The sequence below is a fragment of the Natrix helvetica genome, assembly GCF_964273705.1.
Source record: "Natrix helvetica genome assembly, chromosome: 5".
Taxonomy (NCBI): Eukaryota; Metazoa; Chordata; class Lepidosauria; order Squamata; family Natricidae; genus Natrix; species Natrix helvetica.
Genome location: NC_138551.1, coordinates 24,816,538 through 24,838,782, shown reverse-complemented (window position 1 = coordinate 24,838,782; position 22,245 = coordinate 24,816,538). Strand labels below are relative to the sequence as shown.

The 22,245-nt window shown below is 38.4% G+C and overlaps 1 protein-coding gene across 2 annotated transcripts in view; it reads right to left on the bottom strand.

Moving 5' to 3' along the window:
* The window catches only part of KPNA4 (karyopherin subunit alpha 4), a 31,513-nt gene continuing 9,268 nt past the window's right edge, over nt 1-22,245 (bottom strand). For both annotated transcript variants that reach the window (XM_081955294.1, XM_081955295.1), the window contains exons 2-17: nt 21,399-21,443; nt 20,624-20,713; nt 20,507-20,536; nt 20,360-20,412; nt 19,500-19,595; nt 19,303-19,388; nt 17,160-17,246; nt 15,573-15,742; nt 15,442-15,486; nt 13,883-14,014; nt 13,349-13,477; nt 9,829-9,933; nt 7,529-7,600; nt 6,088-6,250; nt 5,795-5,889; nt 1-1,905 (exon numbers count right to left, since the gene is read on the bottom strand). In XM_081955294.1, the coding sequence (XP_081811420.1) occupies nt 1,807-1,905; nt 5,795-5,889; nt 6,088-6,250; nt 7,529-7,600; nt 9,829-9,933; nt 13,349-13,477; nt 13,883-14,014; nt 15,442-15,486; nt 15,573-15,742; nt 17,160-17,246; nt 19,303-19,388; nt 19,500-19,595; nt 20,360-20,412; nt 20,507-20,536; nt 20,624-20,713; nt 21,399-21,443 (1,497 nt within the window). In that variant the 3' untranslated portion in view covers nt 1-1,806. The remainder of the gene's footprint in view (nt 1,906-5,794; nt 5,890-6,087; nt 6,251-7,528; nt 7,601-9,828; nt 9,934-13,348; nt 13,478-13,882; nt 14,015-15,441; nt 15,487-15,572; nt 15,743-17,159; nt 17,247-19,302; nt 19,389-19,499; nt 19,596-20,359; nt 20,413-20,506; nt 20,537-20,623; nt 20,714-21,398; nt 21,444-22,245) is intronic.

The window sequence follows — 22,245 nt, the reverse complement described above, 5'->3', positions numbered from 1 at the left end:
TTGTTTTAAGTTTTAATGTTTATTTTCCCCAAGACAGCCTAGCCTGCATTCTACTTGGATAAATTTCACAAGCTAGTTTTCTGCTGCATCTAGTTTTAAACTTTTAACCATGTTTCTGATGACAAGGAATGCTGCAAAAATACTCTAGTCCAACAAAGTTATGATCACAAAATAATTTGTATCCATTCTACTGCATTTCAGAATTACCAGCTGATTTAAAAAAAAACACAAGGTAGAGATATAGATGCTAATGGTGGCTAACCTGGTACGTTTTCTTACAGCAAACTGTTGATCATGCAACACTTGTGCTCAAAGGGGAAGGCACAGCATTTCCTACAATGAGCCACCTTATAAAGAGTTTTCTTTTTGTACATATTTGTAATGTTATCTTTAATTTAGTGTGCAGAACCTCAAATTGAGGTATTATTCCAATTACAAAAACCACTTGCATTTTCATGCAAGTTAAGAATACAAAGTTCTCTCTAAAGTGGCTCAAAATAGATTGTTCATGGCTGTCTACATCTAAAGATAAAAGTCTAGAACAATTGGACAGATTAGGTGGTATCAACGGTGTTCAAACCATGACTTGATTTGTACATCTATTCACATCTCCAATCTTTTCAGCAGTACATATGCACCAAATTTTATTTTGAGGTTTCCATATCATTTTCATAGAAAACAAAGTTGAAAACAATTAACATTGAAACACAGCACGGTATTCTACCACAACAGAAACAGCTGGTTACAGGACTCAACAAAATCTAAAAATGAGCTATGCTGTAGATTACCGCATGCAAAAATAGCTTTATGTCATCTCTGAAAATGAAAAGATGATAAACATTGTTTTCTAGTATTATGATAATTTTGTGTACTGCAACACAATAGTTAGAAGAGGGAAATGTATGGATTCCATGCAAAAATCTACACAAAATAGTTTGGATGATATGGAACACTTTTTTCTTTTGTAATAATGAACAATCATCTGGTGCAAATGCACAGGGAAGCCTTCCTCAATGTTTTCTGACTTTACAAGCAACTAGTAATAAGCCATACAGGAAATAAAATAACTAAAATTAAAAGGGATAAAATAAAATAAAAACACAGGCTGCAGGAGTAAGACCATAGTCTGCTGCTAAACCGGTCTCTTTTTTTGTGTGTGTCCAGTGTTATAACACTTATGCACTCCTTTTGATGATTGACTAGGGTTATTATCAGCCCCCTGAAGGCAAATCAAGCTTGCATGCATTCACATACAGCATCACAACCATACTCTCGTACACACCCCACTCCAAGACTAGGAGTCTGCTTTATGAGCAAAAGAGCCCTAGATTTGAAAAACACACGTGGCCCCACAGCACTGAGTCCAGACATTCACTCAATGTTGTCCATTCACACGGTGCTTCATTAGCAAGGCCTGGGCTCATTCTCCTTGGACTTATATGGGTATCCTATTCTCCTTTTATGCTTACATGGCTTGATGATAGAATAGTACTGCATTTCCCCCACAATTGCGCTAATTAAATCAATGTCCTTCCTCAGGCACTGAATTTCTTTGACCTGTAGCCCTTTTCCTTTGAACAACCTATATAAGCATTCAGTGTGAAGTTTTTCATTACATTTTGCCACTCACTCTCACTCGCACCCACTCGCCATCTTGACTTCATTCGGGCTTTTCTGTGATTCCAAATGAAATCTTCACATTTTCTTTCCCGATTTAATGCAGCAGCGGATCCCATGAGCCAAGCTTGATGGATCAAACCTTTTTTTATTCAGTGCTGCATTGTACCTAAATTCCAAAATACCACTCTAGAACTGGAACCCTTCTGCAGGTACATTGGCAGATGAATTGAAACCAAATGTTCCACCTTGTATTGTTTCAGGAACAAGGTTTGGATCTTCATCTATCTGTTAAGACAACAACAACAACAACAGAAAGATCTGGAATTAGATACTGTATAGTTATGAGGGACTATGCTGCATTTGCAGCAGGAACAAAGATTTGCTCTTGTGAGCTCCTTTTGGTTTGTGGTGTACATTCATTCCTGGAAGTATTACAGATAAGTTTTTGTTTAATGCCTGACTTGGACAGCAAAAATTTGCAGTTACAGTAGCGATGAAAAAATAACTCTGTGATCAATGTCTGCCATTACAACCTTCACAGTCTCTCTATATGTCATATATTTGCCTTTACGGTCAGTATATGTCAAGGGTGGATAATTTTCCCAAGCGGGTACTTGAGAAACAGACTGTGTTGGAGGGCCGAACTGATGTAACCCAATTTTATGTCCTCAAATTCCATCACTCCAGGCTGTTCCAGGCGAGAGACAAGTGCTACGGAAGCGCAGAAAAGTGCTTTCTCTCCTCGCCCTCCTGTGGCTGCCAGATGACTGAAGGGACACAAGGTGAGCCAGATTTGACTTCTTCTCCTGCCTATGATGCACTCATTAACATTTGATTTCTAATTTCCAGTTAACCTCACACTGGTGGGACAGGGACAGCCAAAGGGTTGGGTGTGACCTGGAGATACCGTGTTTCCCCGAAAATAAGACAGGGGCTTATTTTCTTTTGCCCCACGAAATATGGCCTTGGGCTTATTATAGGGGAGGGCTTATTATTTCTGGGGCAGGTGAGAAGCAAGGCGCGCCTTTTACCTTTCCAGCTCCGTCGCGTTCCTCGCCATTGTGCTCAGGGAAGTGGCTGGTAAAAAAAAAAACCTTCTCGCGAGTTCAATCAACCATCTTGAAATCGCGAGGAGGTTTTTTTTTACCAGGGGCTTCCCTGAATACAACGGCGAGGAACGCGACGGAGCTGGAAAGGTAAGAGGCACGCCTCGCGGCCCAACACCACCCACCTCGCCCCAATGGTAAAGGCAGCCTGCCTGGTTCCCTTCCCCGCCATCCCTTTATCCCTCTTAACTTTCCAGCTCCGTTCCGTTCCTCGCACTTTCGCCGATTGAATCCCCTTGTAAAAAAAACCTCATGAGTTCAACTCGCAATATTTTTTTTACAAGGGGATTCAATGAGCGAAAGGGCAAGGAACGCGATGGAGCTGTCAGTCTCTGGTAGCGCTAGGACACGCATCGCGCTTCTCCCCCCCCACACCTCTCCCCCCTCACTAAAGGGACGGCAGGAGAGGGAACCAGGCAGGCTGCCTTTACTGTTGGGGTGAGGTGGGCGGTGTTGGGCTCTTATCTTTCCAGCTCCGTCGCGTTCCTTGCCCTTTCGCTCATTGAATCCCCTTGTAAAAAAACCTCGCAAGTTGAACTAATGAGATTTTTTTTACAAGGGGATTCAATGGGCGAAAGGGCGAGGAACGCGATGAAGCTGGAAAGAGGTGCGCAACGCGGCCCAACACCGCCTACCTCACCCCAACAGTATATGCAGGATCGCATCCTGCCCCACACATCCCTACGACCAATTCGCTCACACAGAGAGGGACTTCTCCGGGTGCCGTCCGCCAAACAGTGTCGGGGGGCGACACCCAGGAGCAGAGCCTTCTCTGTGATGGGCCCAGCCCTATGGAATGACCTCCCCCGTGACATTAGGATTACTTCCGATCTCCGCTCCTTCCGTGTACAGCTGAAGACCCACCTCTTTCAATTATCCGGCCTGGCTCAATCGCAATCGTAATTTTCCCATTCCTCCAAACTGTTTTTTAAATTGTTCTTAAATATTAATTTTATTGGGTTTTCACAATTGGGGTATTTTAAAGTAGATTTTTAACTGTCTATTGTTGTAATTTGTTTCCTCCTCCGTGTATATGTATATGTGTTGTGTATGTATGTACGTTTGGTGTTGTTATGTATTTTATGTTATATGCTCCATTGTACGCCGCCCCGAGTCCTACTTGGAAAGGGAGCGGCTAATAAATCCAAATTTATTATTATTATTATTATTAAGCACGACGCGTGTCCTAGTACTACCAGAGACTGACAGCTCCGTCGTGTTCCTCGCCCTTTCGCCGATTGAATCCCTTGGTAAAAACTCATGAGTTCAACTCGCAAGATTTTTTTTACAAGGGGATTCAATGAGCGAAAGGGCAAGGAACGTGACGGAGCTGTCAGTCTCTGGTAGCGCTAGGACACGCGTTGCGCTTCTCCCCCCCCCACACCTCTCCCCCCTCACTAAAGGGACGGCAGGAGAGGGAACCAGGCAGGCTGCCTTTACTGTTGGGGTGAGGTGGGCGGTGTTGGGCTGTGAGGTACACCTCTTATCTTTCCAGCTTCGTCGCGTTCCTCGCCCTTTCGCTCATTGAATCCCCTTGTAAAAAAAATCTCGCGAGTTGAACTCATGAGGTTTTTTTTACAAGGGGATTCAAACGGCGAAAGGGCGAGGAACGGAACGGAGCTGGAAAGGTAGCAGGCGTGCCTCGCTTCTCCCCCCCCAACTGCCGCCCGTCGTTAAAGGGACGGTGGGGAAAGGAACCAGGCAGGCTGCCTTTACCATTGGGGCAAAGTGGGCGGAGTTGGGCTGCGGGGTGCGCCTCTTACCTTTCTAGCTTTGTTGCATTCCTCAACATTGTATTCAGGGAAGCCCCTGGTAAAAAAACTTCTCGCGATTTGAAGATGTTTGATTGAACTCATGAGAAGTTTTTTTTTCACCAGCTGCTTCCCTGAGCACAATGGCGAGGAACGCGAGGAAGGGAACCAGGCAGGCTGCCTTTGCCGTTGGGGTGGGCGGTGTTTTTTTGCACCAGAAGGAACAGGCAGGAGGGGGTGATCACATTGCTGGCCTGCCACTGTTTTTGCCGCGAGCCCTCTTTTTGCCCCGGGAGCCGGTAGGTGGTACAGTGTTAATGGCGGGGACTGGTTGCGCATGCGCTTAAATATTTGGGGCGGGCTTATTTTCAGGGGAGGGCGTATTATGGCGCATGCTCTGTAAAGCCCGATTGGGCTTATTAGCAGGGCATGTTTTATTTTCGGGGAAACACGGTAATAAAATGCTCAGATCTGGTATATGTTGTCTTGGGCCTGACAAATACTGCCCCCCCCCCCCAATCTGCAGAGCAGAGAGATTGCCTGAACAAGTGATCTCTTTCTGAGTTGCTTTTATCCACAGCTCAGCTTATCCCTAAAGTGTGCTAACTATAAATTAACAAACTCAGCACTGTAACCTTAGTTGATCCTACCACGGGTCTTGCTGCCTGACATTGATAAGACCTTAATCAATTTCATCTTAGAGTCTGTTTGCTTCCCAAGTCACTCTGGCTTGCAGTGGGGGCTAACACATTCCTTTCAATGTGTATTCCCAACTATCTGGCTGCTGTAATCTCTTCCTCTCTAATGAACGTAAAACATCAATTCTCTTTCTGCTAATTATGCCAACACTGGGGTGAACATCCCAAAGAATGACTGAATGGGGAAAAGGGCTACTATAAGATTTGCCCTTTTATCCGACTTCCTCATAAGTCATTCCAGAAATCTTCCCTGCTATTTGGAGCCATATCATTCTGAAGCTATAAAACAAAGAAAAACCAAAGTAAAATCCTAAGCGTAGTGATGTGGTTTTTCACTTAGCAATTGCTTCACTTAAAATCTGGCTTGCCAATTCCAACTGCAGTTGCTAAGTGAGAACTACCTGTAGTTTAAAAGAGCATTCTGTGGATTTTTCAGGATTAGTTCTGATCAAGGGAACCTCTCTTCCCCCTTTCTCTGTAACAACTGCATAACTTTTCATGCATCGGGTTGGAGAAACAAAAAATAAAAATAAAGTGGTTAAAAAAAATAAAGCACTTCAATTACAACCCCTCAAACATAACAGCTTGGTACACATATTCATAAGCAGAATTTACTTACATCATCTGAAGAGAAGAATTGATCAATGATCTCATAAGCCAGTTTGTAGATGTCTTCATTTTCATGATTTTGTAGTTGTTCAATTTTCTCCAATCCTATAGGCAAAACCAAAGAAAAAGTTCACAACCAACTATAAGAAAATATTTTCAGGACATAATTATTTCTGTGATCATATTTCAAGAAATAAATATTCATTTTTTAGCGTATCAACGTATCTGGATCTGTGACAAAATATCAAATAATTTAAACTAATGAATTCAAATCGTTTACTAAATCAAACAATTAAATTATACCTCCACATTCTTCAATAAGGTTGGCTATGGTTTCTGCCTCATCATCAGCCATTTTTAATATATTACTTAGCCCATCCAGCACTACTTGCACGACCTGAGCATCTTTTACTGTTAACAAGTTGCAAAATGGAGGAATTACGTTTTGTTGAATTAGGTATGCCACCTAAAAACAAAAATAAATGATATCAGGACCATAAATTAAGACAATGTTAAAAACAGCAAACTGCATGTATATTTAAAATGAATAGATTTTCATTATTTCTTAAACCTGAAAGGCATTATCTGCAGACTAGGGATTACATAGATCTTAAATGATAAATCTGCCTTGATTTTTTTTAAAGTCAAGTATTTATAAATAGAATACTTTACCAGACTGAACACACATTTGATGAATTTAGAAATTTACAATTTCTAAGATACTGCATGTTCCTACTGAGTTAAAGTTTAAGGGTGGGGATTTAATTTAATGTAAAATAATCCAGTTTTTTGATCTAAAGTTCTTTGCATAAATAGAAAAGTACTTTTCTGTACAAGTGTATCTATATAATTTTCACTCTAGGTAATCCCTGCTTAATGACAATTGGCACCAGCAATTCTGTCAGTAAGTGACACAGTTGTAAAATGAGACATCAGATGATCACGACATGTGATTTTGCTGCTGGTTTCTACCTTGCTTGTCAGAAGCTAGCTGCGAGGCATGCAAAAAGTGATCCTGTGACCACTGGATATGCAATGGTCATAAGTGTGAGGACTGGTCATATAGTTAATTTCTCAGTGTTATCTAACTGAATATTCGCTAAACAAGACAGTAATTAAGCGAGATCTACCTGTAATTCTATTATGCCTCATCACAACCTATATGCTGACCTATGAATGAAGGCCACTGCAGTAAAAAGGGAACATACTAAAACATTCAATTATAAATAAATATTCTGTGCACTGAATACTATTTATAATCTTTTGGTTTTAAATAATTGAAAATGCACATATTTTAATTACTTTACAGAAAACCGAGATATTACAAATTGATCTGTAATGAGATAATTTACCTTAATATTGTTTATTCTGAGAGCACCCTTAAAGTACTATTATCTATTTCTATACTAGACTGATATAAACTTAAGGAATGTGAGGCTGGAAACTGTTTTGAGACATTTTTGTTTCAGTTAACCAGAAGTAAAGCTATTGTAAAGACTTTCTTGAGTATAAACTTTAAAAGTCTCCAAAAACAAATCTAATAAAAGTATGTCATTCAGTTCTCAGCAGGCTTGCACTGGAAAACAATAATGAAGGACTTTTATACTCCAATCTGAGACACTTGAAGAAAACACAAAATTGGACCTTCTAAATACCTTCTTCGAATTGGACTGTGCCTCTCATTTGTACCCATTTTAATCCCATCATATTCCCTTACCTCAAATATATATGAGGTATTACTTACTTGATCTTTTCTTCCACTGATTGTCAGGTTACTTATAGCCCAAGCAGCTTCCTTTTGTGTACCAAAATCACCCTAAAAACATGAAAAAGTTGATACATTATTTTCAGCACAGGCTTTCCTTAATAAGGTAAATGGAAGATTTTTAACGGGCAAACTTAAACATGAGTTTAACATTCATTTAATTTGTTAAAGCCCATTCTCCTGTCTCCCAAAGATTGATTTTTCCCCAGCATTGGGATCAAAATGGGTATAGATAGTACTTGAATTTTGAACTATTAACTGAGCATGCAATTTTGGTTGTAAGTTGTGGTGGTAATAAAGAGAGGCATCACATGACCATGGCAAATTTTATAACATTTTTTGCACTGGTAAAGTGAACATTATGGTCATTAAACAAATCCATTGTTCTCCATTGGGATTTTTACTCAGAAACTAAAAGTAAATTCAGTTTCTGAAAAAACATTGTACATTGCCAATGGTAAAAAACGTGGTCATGTGACGGGGGGGGGGCATGGACATTGAAACTTCAAATCCGGGTTGTAAATTCCTTTTTTGGGATTTGTCGTAACTGAACTATTGCTAAGTGACTGGTACTAAGTCAAGAACTAGCTGTACCTTAAACTATTAACTGTAGGAGATGATCAGTCTGAGCCTAAGGGAGGGAACAAATGTGTCATCAACCTCGAGTTCCTTCATGCCCACGAGATCAAAGTCCAGCCCACCATGAATTCTATTGACTCTTTATCTTCCGCCAATTTGCTTTGATCATTAGTAGTTCATATTCTTGTAGAGAGCATTAGCATACAATAAACTTACATTCATTTGAACTGATTGGAATCCTGATTCCACAGTTTCACTCTTTCTCTCCTTCTTTTCAACATCTACATGAAACTGCTGGGTAAGGTCATCTGCCAATTTGGGGTTCAGTATCATCAGTATCTTTCAATCCTGGGCAACCAAGTTAAGCTGTCAAGGTTCTGTCCCAGAATCTGGAGATTGTATGAGTTTGGTGGGGAGAAACTGTCTCTGACTCATTCCTACCAGATGGCTAAAAGTACTGTGAATATCTGGTTATTCACTCAGGCCTTTGATAGAAAAAGAAACTGCTGCTTCACTGCACTTGCCATCTTCTAATTTTAATGGTTTACTGATTTTATTGCAATTTGATTGATGTGAGCTGTCTAGAGTGGTTGAGAGTTGGGTTGCATATTATTAATTACCCATAGCAGAAGGTAGCTACAATGATTTTGGAGGCAAAGGGTAATCTGTTTATCTCCTCAAATCCTTTTAATCCCTTGAGTTATAAAGCAATTGGGCCAAGTAGTTATGCATAGTTCTGCTTGGAGTTGACTTATAAGTCAAAAAAATAATTTAAAAAATGGAAAGAGAATAGAATACTAACCTAATTTCTATTAAAGGAGTGGAATAATATTACTACTTGCAGATATTTGTATGTAGTTGTTTTAATGCACTGCTGCATTCATTTTTTACTGGAAGCTATCCTATTTATTATTTTTTACACATGGAGTTTGGTATTATAATTACTATATTATGAATGCCATTTTACAGTTGGTATACCCTCACAATCTCTGACGGTGCATCTCATGCTATCAAAACTGCAAAGATCCCAAAATATTGCCTGATACAATTTAGCCTTCAATTTGAGGAACAAATATAATATCTGCTCTGTATGACAATTTACTTGTTTTAAAATATGAAATGATATCTCATCCAAATTTGGAAAACCAAGACTTCTGTGGCATGTAGATGTGGCATGTACAATGTAGAAAGACGGCTAAAATAAATTTTGAGCTACATTAGGCGACTGCTTACAGCAGAATTTGTGAACATGAAAAGAAAGATCCTCACTTTCTCTCCAAAGGAAACACTGCATTTAGTCCAGAATGTCCTACAGCATTTTGTTGACATATGACTGCCTTTGAAAGCATCTGGTAATGAATACCTGATTTGCACTGTAAAATTTGGTACTTGTAATGTTTCATTGTTGTGCAAGGAATATAGCAGTAGTAGACCACAACTGAGAAATCTACTGATAAGATTGTTCATTACATAATTTACTACGGATTTAAAATATCTTAGTCTTTTTAATCAACTTTTTCCCTTATATAACTTCATTATCTAAGTCCTGAATTATAATTATTTAAGTGATATAATCAGCAGGTTGCTTGAGGATTGGTGCTTGCCTTGCTAGAAAAAAAGCGAAGTTTACTGAGTTAAGTGAACTATCAGATAGACATATGTGCATCCACCTAAATAATTTAAGCAAATGTTTGACTAACCTTATCTAAAAGATGTATTATCATTGGTACAAGGTTAGCATCTATCACTGCCTGGACTTGCTGCTGATTTCCTGCAGTGATGTTAGATAGGAACCATACAGCTTCCTGCAACAAAAAGGGAAAAGTTGAACAATACTTAAATAACTATTACAAATTCTGAAACTATAGCTTGACTCTTGTAGAGCTACATGGTTTTCAGTATGAACATGGTAAAATAAAATCTATGTACTAGGTACCATTTACGTTGCATGTTAACCTATTTATGTTGAAATTGTTCAGCATACATCTGCTTCCAAGATGAGTTCTATTTAAATAAGATAAGAACTAAGTTATAGGATATATACCTTTACCTATAAACAACAACTATGCTTATCCCACTGAACTGATTTTAAGATAAAGTATAAATATGAAGTAATAAAATATAAAATTTGTTTTAAGCATTTTATTAAGTATTTAGGGTGGTGTTGGTGTTGTGAGTTATTGTTTACCCTTGGGCACTAAGTGTATAAATCATGGCTTTTTGTTTTTAATCCTTGTATATGCTCCAGAGGCACCTGAAATGTGCAGCCATATAATTCATAAAATAAATAAATTTGCAAAAACATTTATAAAGTTGTAGAATTTTACAATCTTCAATTGATGAACTATTTAATAATGAAATGACCCTAAGGTTAACCAGAATTTAAAGGGGTTGAATTCCCTTCTCATTGGTTTCAAACCTTAGTGACTATAGTAGTGATTTCAAACATGTTACATATATAGATTAAAAACTATATGAAAATATTAAGAGCACATTTTTAAATGGGCTTTAAAGCCCCTCGATCAGTTGTTAAAAATGAAACATATTACTTGAAGTATGGTAGCATCCAGCTGTTATACTGTGTTTAGAGAATAATTTACAAGTATTATCAAGCCACTATAATGATAGTTTCCAAACTCTTGACCAAAGTACAAATCTCCATAGGACTTAAGGACAATGAAATAATGGGCTGGCTTTATATAATATGTTAAATTATAAAGTAGCTTGATTGGTTCAGCATGATGATTAAACAACCAGTACAATTAATATTGGGCAAAGTAAGCCACCAGGATTTGTTGTAATAACAATTCACTGGATTAAAAACTTGATCCCATGATCAGAAAAGACCTTTAAACAAATATATTTAAATAATATATATTCTGGGTTATTCCCCTACTACTCTGTGATAGTAGTTAAGTAGTTAAGAAAGTTTACTGAATACAGATTTGGTGAGTTATTGTGACCAATTAATATTACAGTAAGCTGAGAGCTGGCCTTGTAAGTTTAATGGTAAATACCAACTCATATTCTGAAGCCAGGGATTTTTGAATGGATATAGATGAACCGAACACTAATCTACAGAAAGCTAGAGGTGCTCTGGGAATAAATTGATAAATAAATCTAGCTAATGATATGCATGCTGTAGTACAGTGATGGCGAACCTTTTTTGGCTCGCGTGTCACAAGTGGGGGGAGCGCAGGGGGGTCGAATGCGGGCGTGCCGCACCCATAATGCAACGCGCGACCCCCCCAGTGCACATGCGTGCAAAACGTGCGACCCCCCCCATTTTTACTTTTTTTTTTTTGCCCTCCCCATGCTCCAGGGGCTTTATAGGAGCTTGTGGAGAGCGAAAAGAGCCTCCCCCGACCCCCCGGAGGCTTCAGGGACTGTCCAGAGGCTTCCCTGAAGCCTTCAGAGTGCTTAAAACCACCCTCCGAGCAAAATGGAAGTGACTTCCGGGTTGCTCGGAGGGTCGTTTTAAGCGCTCCGAAGGCATCAGGGAAGCCTTGGACGGTCCCTGAAGCCTTCGGAACGCTTAAAACGACCCTCCGAGCAACCCGGAAGTCACTTCCGGGTTGCTCGGAGGGTCGTTTTAAGCGCTCCGAAGGCATCAGGGAAGCCTTGGACGGTCCCTGAAGCCTTTGGAACGCTTAAAATGACCCTCCGAGCAACCCGGAAGTCACTTCCGGTTTGCTCGGAGGGTCGTTTTAAGCGTTCCGAAGGCTTCAGGAACGGTCCCTGAAGCCTCCGGGGGGACTCTTTTCGCCCTCCCCAGGCTCCTATAAAGCCTCTGGAGCCTGGGGAAGGTGAAAAATAGCTTTTAAAAAGGTGAACTCAGCTGGCCAGCGCGCACATGCGCGCTGGCCAGCTGACAGGGCAGCGCCTCGCGTGCCCTGACAAATGGCTCCACATGCCACTCGGCTGTAGTACATTCACCCCTAGCTGAAAATCCAAATTTGAACTTGGAAAAGTCTTCTGAAATTATGATCTTCTTGCACTATCTGTGTGCAAGATTCACCCCTTAGATTGATACATTAACTTTATTCACTAATAGATATGGATTTTACTTTGATCCTACATGCATTGATTACATGTAGATTATGCTATTAAATGTAATCAATCTGGGCCTATTAGACCATTAGGACAGTTTAACTGATGCAAAAAAGAAAACAACATTAATTCTATGACAGCCATATATTATTGACATGTTTCCAAACAAATTCATAGTACTTATATTGGTCTTTTAAGACCTGAACATTTTGAGCCAGATATTTAAAAACTAACTGTGCCCACATGAATCCATCTAGGTTTTAAGATCAATGAAAAAGCTCTAGTCTAAATTCAATAAGATTGGTAGCCTTGACACATTTATTTTTCTGTTCAATGGATCTACAGTTTCAAATCTCAGTGGGCTTTGGACTGTTTAGATATATTAAAATAAGTATAACACATTAAATAATTAAAATGAAAATAACAAATATGTACAACATAGCCTTTAATTTATATTTCACTTTTTGAATTTTAACATTTAAAGTATATAATTGTATTTACTCTTTTTTTGCTACCCTAGAAAGGTCATTTTTAAATGAAATGAAATGTGCACATAAATAAAACTTTTGTCAAAGCTTTCTTTTTAAAAAAAATAGCAGAACTTATAAGCATAATCAATTGAAATTTCTATGTGTTTTTAATATTTTTAAAAAATGCTCATTCTTTATGAATAAAAACCATGTTTGGGCATTTTAAAAATAATTAAACTGGACTCTTGGATCAGATTACATATTCATTTATATGACTAAAAGAACATGTCAGAGGTTTACAATTTCTAGATACAAACTGTGAACATATTTTGGGCTTTAATCACAGGCAATGTTGCAAGAAAGGCCCTAGGACTTAGCAACTGTGCCTCAGATGCACTCCGATATCAGCAATTCTTTTCAGTGTCCACAATTTGCATCATTATTTGGCCCTGAATGCACACATGCACCACACACATTCTTACACACACACACACACACACATATACTTTTTCCTTTTCCATATTGAATAAAACAATCAAGCTCTTCGATTCACTCACATTCATCCCTCTACATTTAACCTCCATTTCATCATTTCCAAGAGTGAGTAAGATTTGAACATAGCTGTGTTCAAATGGATTCAATGGATCAGTTAATAATAATATTAATTTCTTATCAATAACATGTAATAGGTAATACATACCTTATTAATTTTTTCTTTGGGGTGTGTCAACAGAGCAGGAAAATGTGAAAGAGCTTCACAATTCAGAACTACCTGGGTTTGTTCATCAGTGCCAGTAACAATATTGCCTACAGCTCTGAGTGCTGCAGTCTAGGAAAAAAAAGAATCAAACCTGGTGGTCAAATAATATGTTAAAAAGGAAAGAATTGGTGATTCATTTAAAATATTATGCATTAATATCATCCTTCCACAAGATTTATTTACTGTAAACTGAATGCTATCAGTGAAAAGATTCCAGAAATAAACATTTTAAAGGGCCAAGCATTATTCAGGGAAATAGATAATTTGGTACTCCTATTCTAAGGACAGAGTCTAAAATATTGTTCATTTATTTGAAATGCCATTTCATACCAAAAACAAAGGCTATTCATATCAGAATACTTTACAGCTCTCATTTTGAGAAAATGACAACTCAAAAGATTTGATATATAAATTTCTAATGTAGACCTTCCCCTATAACCCAATTTAAGGAAAAGAACCTTGCAGAATACTTACTTGTACTTTAACTTCCTGATGGCTGAGAAGAGGAACCAAATGAGGAACTATCCCAGAATCTATCACCATCTGAATCTGTTCATTGCCTGAATCCGTTAGGTACGAGAGGGCCCAGACTGTATCTACCAATATCTAATTAGAAGGGGGAAAATGCATCACAACTTTACAAACAACAAAACAATGAGATATGCGTCCAGGCCATAAAGTGATCCATTGGCCTGGTGTGGACTTTAACATCAATCAAGTACTGTGCTATAATTGCTAATCATTCAAATTCATCTTTAGTTTTCTTACCCTCTGTCATGGTTCTGCCCATTTTACTTTGTTGTCCGCTACACTTGCTTGTCTGGAATCCTTTTAGAACCCTCCTTCCCCAGAGTTCACTTTCACCTTCATTTCTAACCATGAATTAATTATAAAATATGTATCAAACTTAACTTCTTTCTATTCTCAGAACATTGTGTATTGTTATATTGCATGTGTTTGGGAGAATATTATTAAAACTTGTTTATGTATCCCAGACACATTTTTGCACCACTCATCTTAAAGTAAAGTAAAGAAGTAAAGTAAAGTAAAGAAGTAAAGTAAAGAAGTAAAGTAAAGTAAAGTAAAAAAGTAGAGTAAAGTAGAGTAGAGTAAAGTCGTGTCGGTGAGTGGTGCTCTGCCCGGCTGGAGTTGGGGTTGCGTAAGCACCTGTTCACACACACATCCCCGCGCCTCCCAGTCCTTACCATGACCTAGGCCAAATCTCCCTGCAGGACCACGGCCAGGGCTGCCGCCACCACCACCATCCCAGCACTGAGGCTGGCTTCTTCTGAAGCCAGTCGGGCCAGCTGCCTGCTGCCAAGTCTAGTTGTATCCGGCTGCCGGAAGACTCTCTGCCCCAGCTCCTGGAAGACTCAGCAGCAGGCAGTTGGCTTGGCCCAAGCTGCTTCTCAGAAGAAGCCATCCTCAGTGCTGGAATGGCGGCTGCAGCCCTGGCCCTGCAGGCCCAGTGAGGACTGGGAGGCGCAGGGGGGGGAGAAAGGCACTTGCGCAACCCCCCTCCAGCTGAGTAGAGCACCACTCACTGACCCAATAGTATCTGAAAGGTGCCAAGCCGCACGAACTCCGTCCCCCCCACCCCTCGCGCAGCTTGGCACCTTCAGTATACCGCTGTGTTGGTGAATGGCGCTCTGCCCGGCTAGAGAGGGGGGTTGCTGGGTGGCTGCTCTCTTGTGAGCAAGCTCCTGAAGAGTCTGGCTCCAGAATAAGCCCCCTCCCCCCAGATAATAAGGCCAAGGCCATATTTCAGGGGTCAAAAGAAAATAAGACCTTGTCTTATCTTCAGGGAAACACGGTAACTTTTCAATGATTAAATTTGGAAAAAGGGTAATAATACCAGGAAGCCATGGTTAAGGGATTATTTGCAACATTCACACATATTTACTTATTTGAGATACCAGTGATTTCCTGAAAGGTAAATCTAATAGATTAATGCATAGTTAAGCAGGTACCAATTCTGATAGGGTTCTGTATTTTGTCTTTAGAGATACCTTACAAAATATTGTATTACTCACATTTACATCTGTGTGATGAATTAAGACACACAATGCTGGGAGGATCTAGAAGAAACAAAAAAAGGGTACAAAATTCAAAATTCTGCAGTAAGATCCAAACTGATTAATTTCCAACAAGCAAGTACATTTACCTCTTGAATGGTTTCCATTGGTGGAGGTGGGTCTTTGTGACGGCATAGGTTGACCATTACCCAAGTTACATTTCTTAAGAAAGTTATTGGAATAGATGGACTGATGAATGACAGCAACGGCTTCACCACTCCAAGACTAATGACATAATCTCTACATTGTGGCCCATCACCTGTATAAATATTTAAACATTTTTAATATATTAGTAAAAATATCTGCACATATTTTCAATGCAAGGGAGAATTATTCTAATAGACTATTATTAGAAATGCTTGTCTTTTAGGATAAGCAATCTAAAGACTGCCATTTCCCTGTATGATATCTCCTGCAGGAAAGAAAAGCCTAATCCCATAAATCCATTCCACTGAGAAGTTGTTCGTTATTATACATTTCTTAATATTCATGGCAACAAACATGCTCCTGCCTCGGATTTTCCCTACAATGCTATGAGATAGATAGGGCTGATGACTGGCCCAGTCATCAGCCAGCTTTCCTATCTAAGAGAGACCTACCACTCAGTCTCCTTTATTACCACACTAAGATGGCCCTTCTCTACATCAGTAATTGTTAAACTGAGAGTAAGTACCCCGAGGGATAATTTGGGCATGTTCCTGGGGGTAATGGAACAATTTGTAATTGCTTGTTTGCTTGCATAAAGCAAGAAATTCTGTGTGTTTGTGTGACAGAGAAAGGGAGGGAGTGGGGGAAGAAGTAACATTACAGGTAGACCACGACAACAACCACAATTGAATCCACATTTTTTGTTGGTAAGCAAGATAGCTAAGTTTTGCTTCATTTCGCGACCTTTCTTGCCAGTTGTTAAGTGAATTGTTGCAGATGTTAAGTTAGTAAGATGGTTGCTAAGTGAATCTGACTTTGTATGTCAGAAGGTCGCCAAAAGTGAATCACATGATCCCGGGACATGTGAGTCACTTGCCAAGCATCCCAGTTTTCATCACGTGACCATGAGGATACTGCAATGGTTGTAAGCGTGAAAAATGGTCACAAATTACATTTTTCAAACAGTCACTAAATGAACTCTTGCAAGTTGAGGACTACCTATATTTCATACCGAGAAAAGGGATAACTGGATTGACTTGTGATCCACTGCCCTAGATAGTGGATAGCCTATGAATATTTTAAAATAAATAAAGCACTCCATGTTGGGAGACACCTAGCTGTGCAAGGTGACAAGTGGGAGGCCTCAAGTGTGGAAATAGTCTCAAATCCTTGCGATGAGATCCAGAAATAACTCCCTTTAAGCTCCATTTGAGGTTGATATCTGGGAAGATTCCTGTATAACAGGCAGAATATAATAAAGTACAAGCTTGAACTCTTCACGTGTGGGTCTGGTTGTTTGTGTCTGACACACCATGAATGAAGTCATTCATGTTTTCTATTCTTCCATATAATTTTATCAGAACATCCATGCATATCATTAAGAGATACTTTGGAGAAATGAAGAAAAAAAAGATTATGTACAAAATATTTCTGAGAAAAAAACTAATATTAATATTGCAGTGCAAGCTTGGCATGTTATTAAATGTTAAATTACTGAATCAGCATGTTTTATATAAAATGTAACAAACCTATGATATTGCCTAAAGCCCATACTGCTTGTTCACAAACATTTTGATGGGGTGAATGCAGCAACCTCAAAAAGAGTGGGACAGCATCTGCAAAAGAAAGACATAAATTACTTAACTGTTTCAAAGCCCAAAAACATACTCTTAGTATATGACTTTAAGCTGATGGATAATGAAAACCAAAAGACTTAATTTCTGAGAGCTGCCAAGATGAGAAACAATACAGGCAATCCTCGACTTGCGACCCCAAAATTTCTGTTGCCAAGCAAGACTGTTGTTAAGTGGATTTTGCTCTATTTTATGACATTTCTTGCCGCACTTCTTAAGTGAATCGCTGCAGTTAAGATAGTAACAGGGAAGTTAAGTGAATCTGGCTCCCACATTGACTTCGCTTATTAAAAGATTGCACAAGATAAATCACATGACCCTGGAATATTGCAATCGTCATAAATATGTCAGTTGCCAAACATCTGAATTTTGATCACATGACCATAGGGATGCTGCAACATTTGTAAGTGTGAAAAATGGTCAGAAGTCACTATTTTCAGTGCCGTTGTAACTTTGAACAGTCACTAAATGAACTGTTCTAAGTCAAGGACAACCTGCAGTCCTACTGTTGGAAGAATCAATTCTATTCAGTACAGCAACAGTTGTTTCTGGACAGTTACATTATGGAATATGCAGATTTTCTAAAATCAGTTATACAATATACAATTCTCCAGAAACTTAAAGTAAGAAGAAGGGAGAGTCCATCATACTCACCAGCATATATCAAGCTAATTAGAGCTGGCAATATTTGTTTTCATTAAAAATATTTTCATCACTCTTTTTTACTTAAAAAGCACACAGACCTGTTCTTGGCCATGCATTAGTCAGTAAAAATGATTTTAATACACTGTATTAAAGCAATATTGTTTTGAAAAAGTTAAATGTAACTCAATTTTCTAAACCATACTCTACTGTAATTTAACAGTGCTGTGGTCTAGAGGTGGAGCTCTCGCCTCACAATCAGGAGGTTGTGAGTTTGATCCTAGGTAGAGGCAGATGTAGGGTCTCCTGCTTGGGCAGGGGGTTGGACTAGATGACCTGCAAGGTCCCTTCTAACTCTGTTAATCTATTAAGGCTGACCTACAGCTTTGCCCTCTCTTCCATTTTCTCCAATAATTGCCCTACATCAGAATACCTAGCTGAAGATATTTGAATCCTTAACTATAATTTATTTTATTTACATTTGATAATAAGAGAGTTTCATGAATTGTAGTTCACTGAGATTAGACATGATAACAAGTATCACCTGAATCTAAGTGCAGTACTGCAGGCTACTTCTGCTGACTGTCATCTGCCTACAATTTGGCAGTTCAAATCTCACCAGGCTCAAGGTTGACTCAATCTTCCATCCTTCTGAGATGGGTAAAATGAAGACCCAAATTGTTGGGGGCAATATGTTGACTCTGTAAACTGCTTAGAGAGGGCTGTAAAGCGGAGGTGGGTTGCCAATTTTTCTACTACTGGTTTGGGTGTGCTCTCACACTCCGGGCTTGGGCGTGGAGCCTCCCACTGCTACTACCGGTTCGCCCGATCCAGGCCGAACTGGGAGCAACCCACCTCTGCTGTAAAGCACTGTAAAGCAGTATATAAGTCTAAGTGCTATAAGTAAAAAATTGCAAGAAATGCATTATTTCAATGGAAATTTGAGAAAAATGTCATGCTGACAGTGCATGGGCTCACATTTACTTCCTTTTTAAAAAGCCCCAATAACCTGTCTACATTCTATTCCTTTTATATGTTTTTAGAATATTCTCTTCTCCCCTTTGGCTTTAGACAGGCTATGAGAAACATTCTACTTGTTCAGCATAGAAATACAGGGTGATGTCTTAATCAGAGCACTCTACTTCTTCATAAGCAACACAATAAGAAAACAAGAGACAAGACGGATGGGGTATATAAACCATGTACTAATTGGGTTGAATTTCAACCTACATATGAGATGCAGGTTTCCTACTTCTGGAGTTAAAGGAATTGACAGATCGGTATATACTAGTATATTCTTAAAACAAAACAAACCTGGAATGTACACAGTTCTATTTAAAAAGAGGTTTTGCACAAGTTATGTGTATACACAAATGCATAGTAATAATTAACTTACTGGATTGAACTACAGCCTGTGTTTGTTCAGAGGTTCCAGATGCAATATTTGTCAGGGCCCATGCCGCTTCAAATTGTAAAGATGGACTAAAGATAATATTTAAACACATAGATAGAGATAGGGATTTAGTTTTCATTCCAGTATTTTCAAATATTTGCTTCTATTTTTAAAAATGTGCTGTTAAGGTACATACTCACTTATCATCTCTTTCCAGACAATGTACTAATATCGGTAATATTCCAGACTTTATTAAATCATCGATCGGTGGATTGCGATCACTGGAGAGTAGTTTTCTGTTTAAAAACATACAGTATTAGTTCAAATTTGCATGCTAGCTTTAGTTTCTTCCATGTGGACTTTCAATAAATACTTAGATCCAAAATTATATTAAAAAGAACTGATACTATTTATCCAATGTTTCAAAGTATTTACTATCTTAGTATTGATACAAAGATGAAATAATGAGTAATTCTGATTCTGTTTTTTTCAATAATATGCTTAAAATGTAAATTACATAATTCAGTTGCCAAGTGTCTGAAATGCAGTCATGTGACCACAGTGCGTGTGTGCGTGTGCGTAAGAGGGGGGGAGGAGAGAGAGAGAGAGAGGGAGGAATTTTGCAATAGCCAGATGTGTTTACAGGCCATAAAGATCTTTTCCAGGCCCACTGTAATATCAAACGCTTATTAAATAACCATCCAGTATTCCAGGGGTGTCAAAACTTGAGAACTTTAAGACTTGAGGACTTTAACTCCCAGAATTCCCCAGCCAGCATGGCTGGCTGGGGAATTCTGGGAGTTGAAGTCCACAAGTCTTAAAGTTCCCAACTTTGGACACCCCTGCAGTATTCGAAAACTACCTGTATGCACATGATGTCAGGGCATCATTTCATCTATTTTTGTTCAAAAAATTAAGCTTTAGGTTTTTAAACTTTTTTTTACTAGAAAATCTATTAATCAGAAAAAGAAATTTATTAAAGAGATTTAGAACAATCACAATTTCCATTAATAAACTTTATTACAATCAGACAATTCAAGTGGTTAAATTTGCATCTTACCTTGCAGCCTGTACTGCACTTAACTGGACTCCCTGGTTGTCACTTGAGGCATTCTAAAAAAAATAAACCCATTAATTAATTTTGCAGTCAGAACTCATAAAATATGATCAATTTCACCGATTTTAAAAAATCGAAGAAGATATTTACCTGAACTATTGCCTCCAAAGATGTATTTTGCTGTTATAGGAGATAACAAAGTGTTAGGAATGGTTTCTTTAAAAAAACAAAACAAATGGGTCTTTTGAATATTGTACTTATTCTTACCACTCTGAAGTCACCATCTATATCAGAATCTTCACAGATATCTTCATGAGGTACATTTCTTCTTTTTAAAAGATGCTCATCTCTTTTGTTCTTTTAAATACAAATTATAACATTACGTTTTGGAAATGTTTGGAAAATGCTTCCCATTTTTTTTTCAAAATGTATTAAAATTTGTAAATTTAAAAACCCGTTCTCAATATAAAATAAGAGCAAAGAACAAAATGCAGAGTTTTTATAATTTGCTATAATTAAGCGCTGCACACATAACATGCAATATACAGCATATTGTAACACTTTTCTGAAATGCAGAAAAGTGCAGCAAAAACATGCATGACTAGTGCTGCACTGCTGCTGTACTAGTCATCTCAATCCAATTATATTTTTTGCTGAACTTCTGTTGTTCGTAGGCTCAATAAACTTAATTCACTGCTATTTGTTTCATTGTCAGACCCATTTTTTAAGGTGTTGAACAGGCAGGGCAAGTTGCAACTAGTATACAATAGTGCTTTCATTGTTTGCACAATGAATACAATGTTTTAAATTGTGATCTTGCTGTTTTGATCCTTTTTTAAAAAAAACCTGCATGGTTTTTTATTTGTAAATGCCTCCATTTTAACAAATTATAGGCATTTTGAATTTGATCAAACTGGTGAACATTAAGCACAGGAGAAGAGAAATTTCTCATATATATGAGGATAGTTGCACCAGTGTTGTACTGGACTGAGCCAATGTTAAATCTAAAATTATTTTATGTGATTAAAATGTTAAACCTTACCTTTCTTAATTCCACAACAACTTCATTTCGCTGTCTTCTCATAGTCTGTAAAATTAAAATATTATAGTATTACATCCCACTCCTAATGTTTTCTGAAGTAATATGAGTTCTAAATGTGACTATGAGATACCTTCAGTTCTACAATAGAAACTGTGTTATAGATAAATGAAGTAGGTCCAAAACTCTTTAAAAAAAAAATAGTAGTACTGTATTTTTCGGAGTATAAGACGCCCTTTTCCCTCAAAAAAGAGGCTGAAAATCTGGATGCATCTTATACACTGAATACAGCATTTTTTGCTCCTGAAACCCCACCCCCTTCACTAAAATGGCAGTGCATACTGTTTAGGAGGCTTTCAGTGCTCCTGGGGGCTGGGGAGGCATAAATGAGTGAAAAATGGGCCGTTGTTTGCTCATTTTTGCCCCCCTGCCTCAGCCCTCAGGAGTACTCTATAAGCCTCCTGAAGGCTATACATGCCATTTGGACAAAAAATGGGCCAGTTTGAACAAAAAATGGGCCAGTTTTTTGCTTGATTTTGCTCCCCCCAGGAGCACTCTACAAGCCTCCTAAAGGCTATTCATGCCTTTTTTTTTTTGAAAAAAAACCTGGGCCCGTTTTCATCAAAAACAAACCATTTTTGGGAGGCCTGAAGAGTGCAAAAACTTTTTTTTTTTTAATTGCCTCTTCAAAATCTTGGTGCGTTTTATACTCCACTAATATTCCAGAAATTGATGAAAGGAAAATACTCAAACAATTTTTTACAAGTTATCCAGATATTGAATCTAGCCCCTTTAATATCTGTACCAAGTAATGAAACAAGCCAGCTTCTATAATACATCAACCAGAATA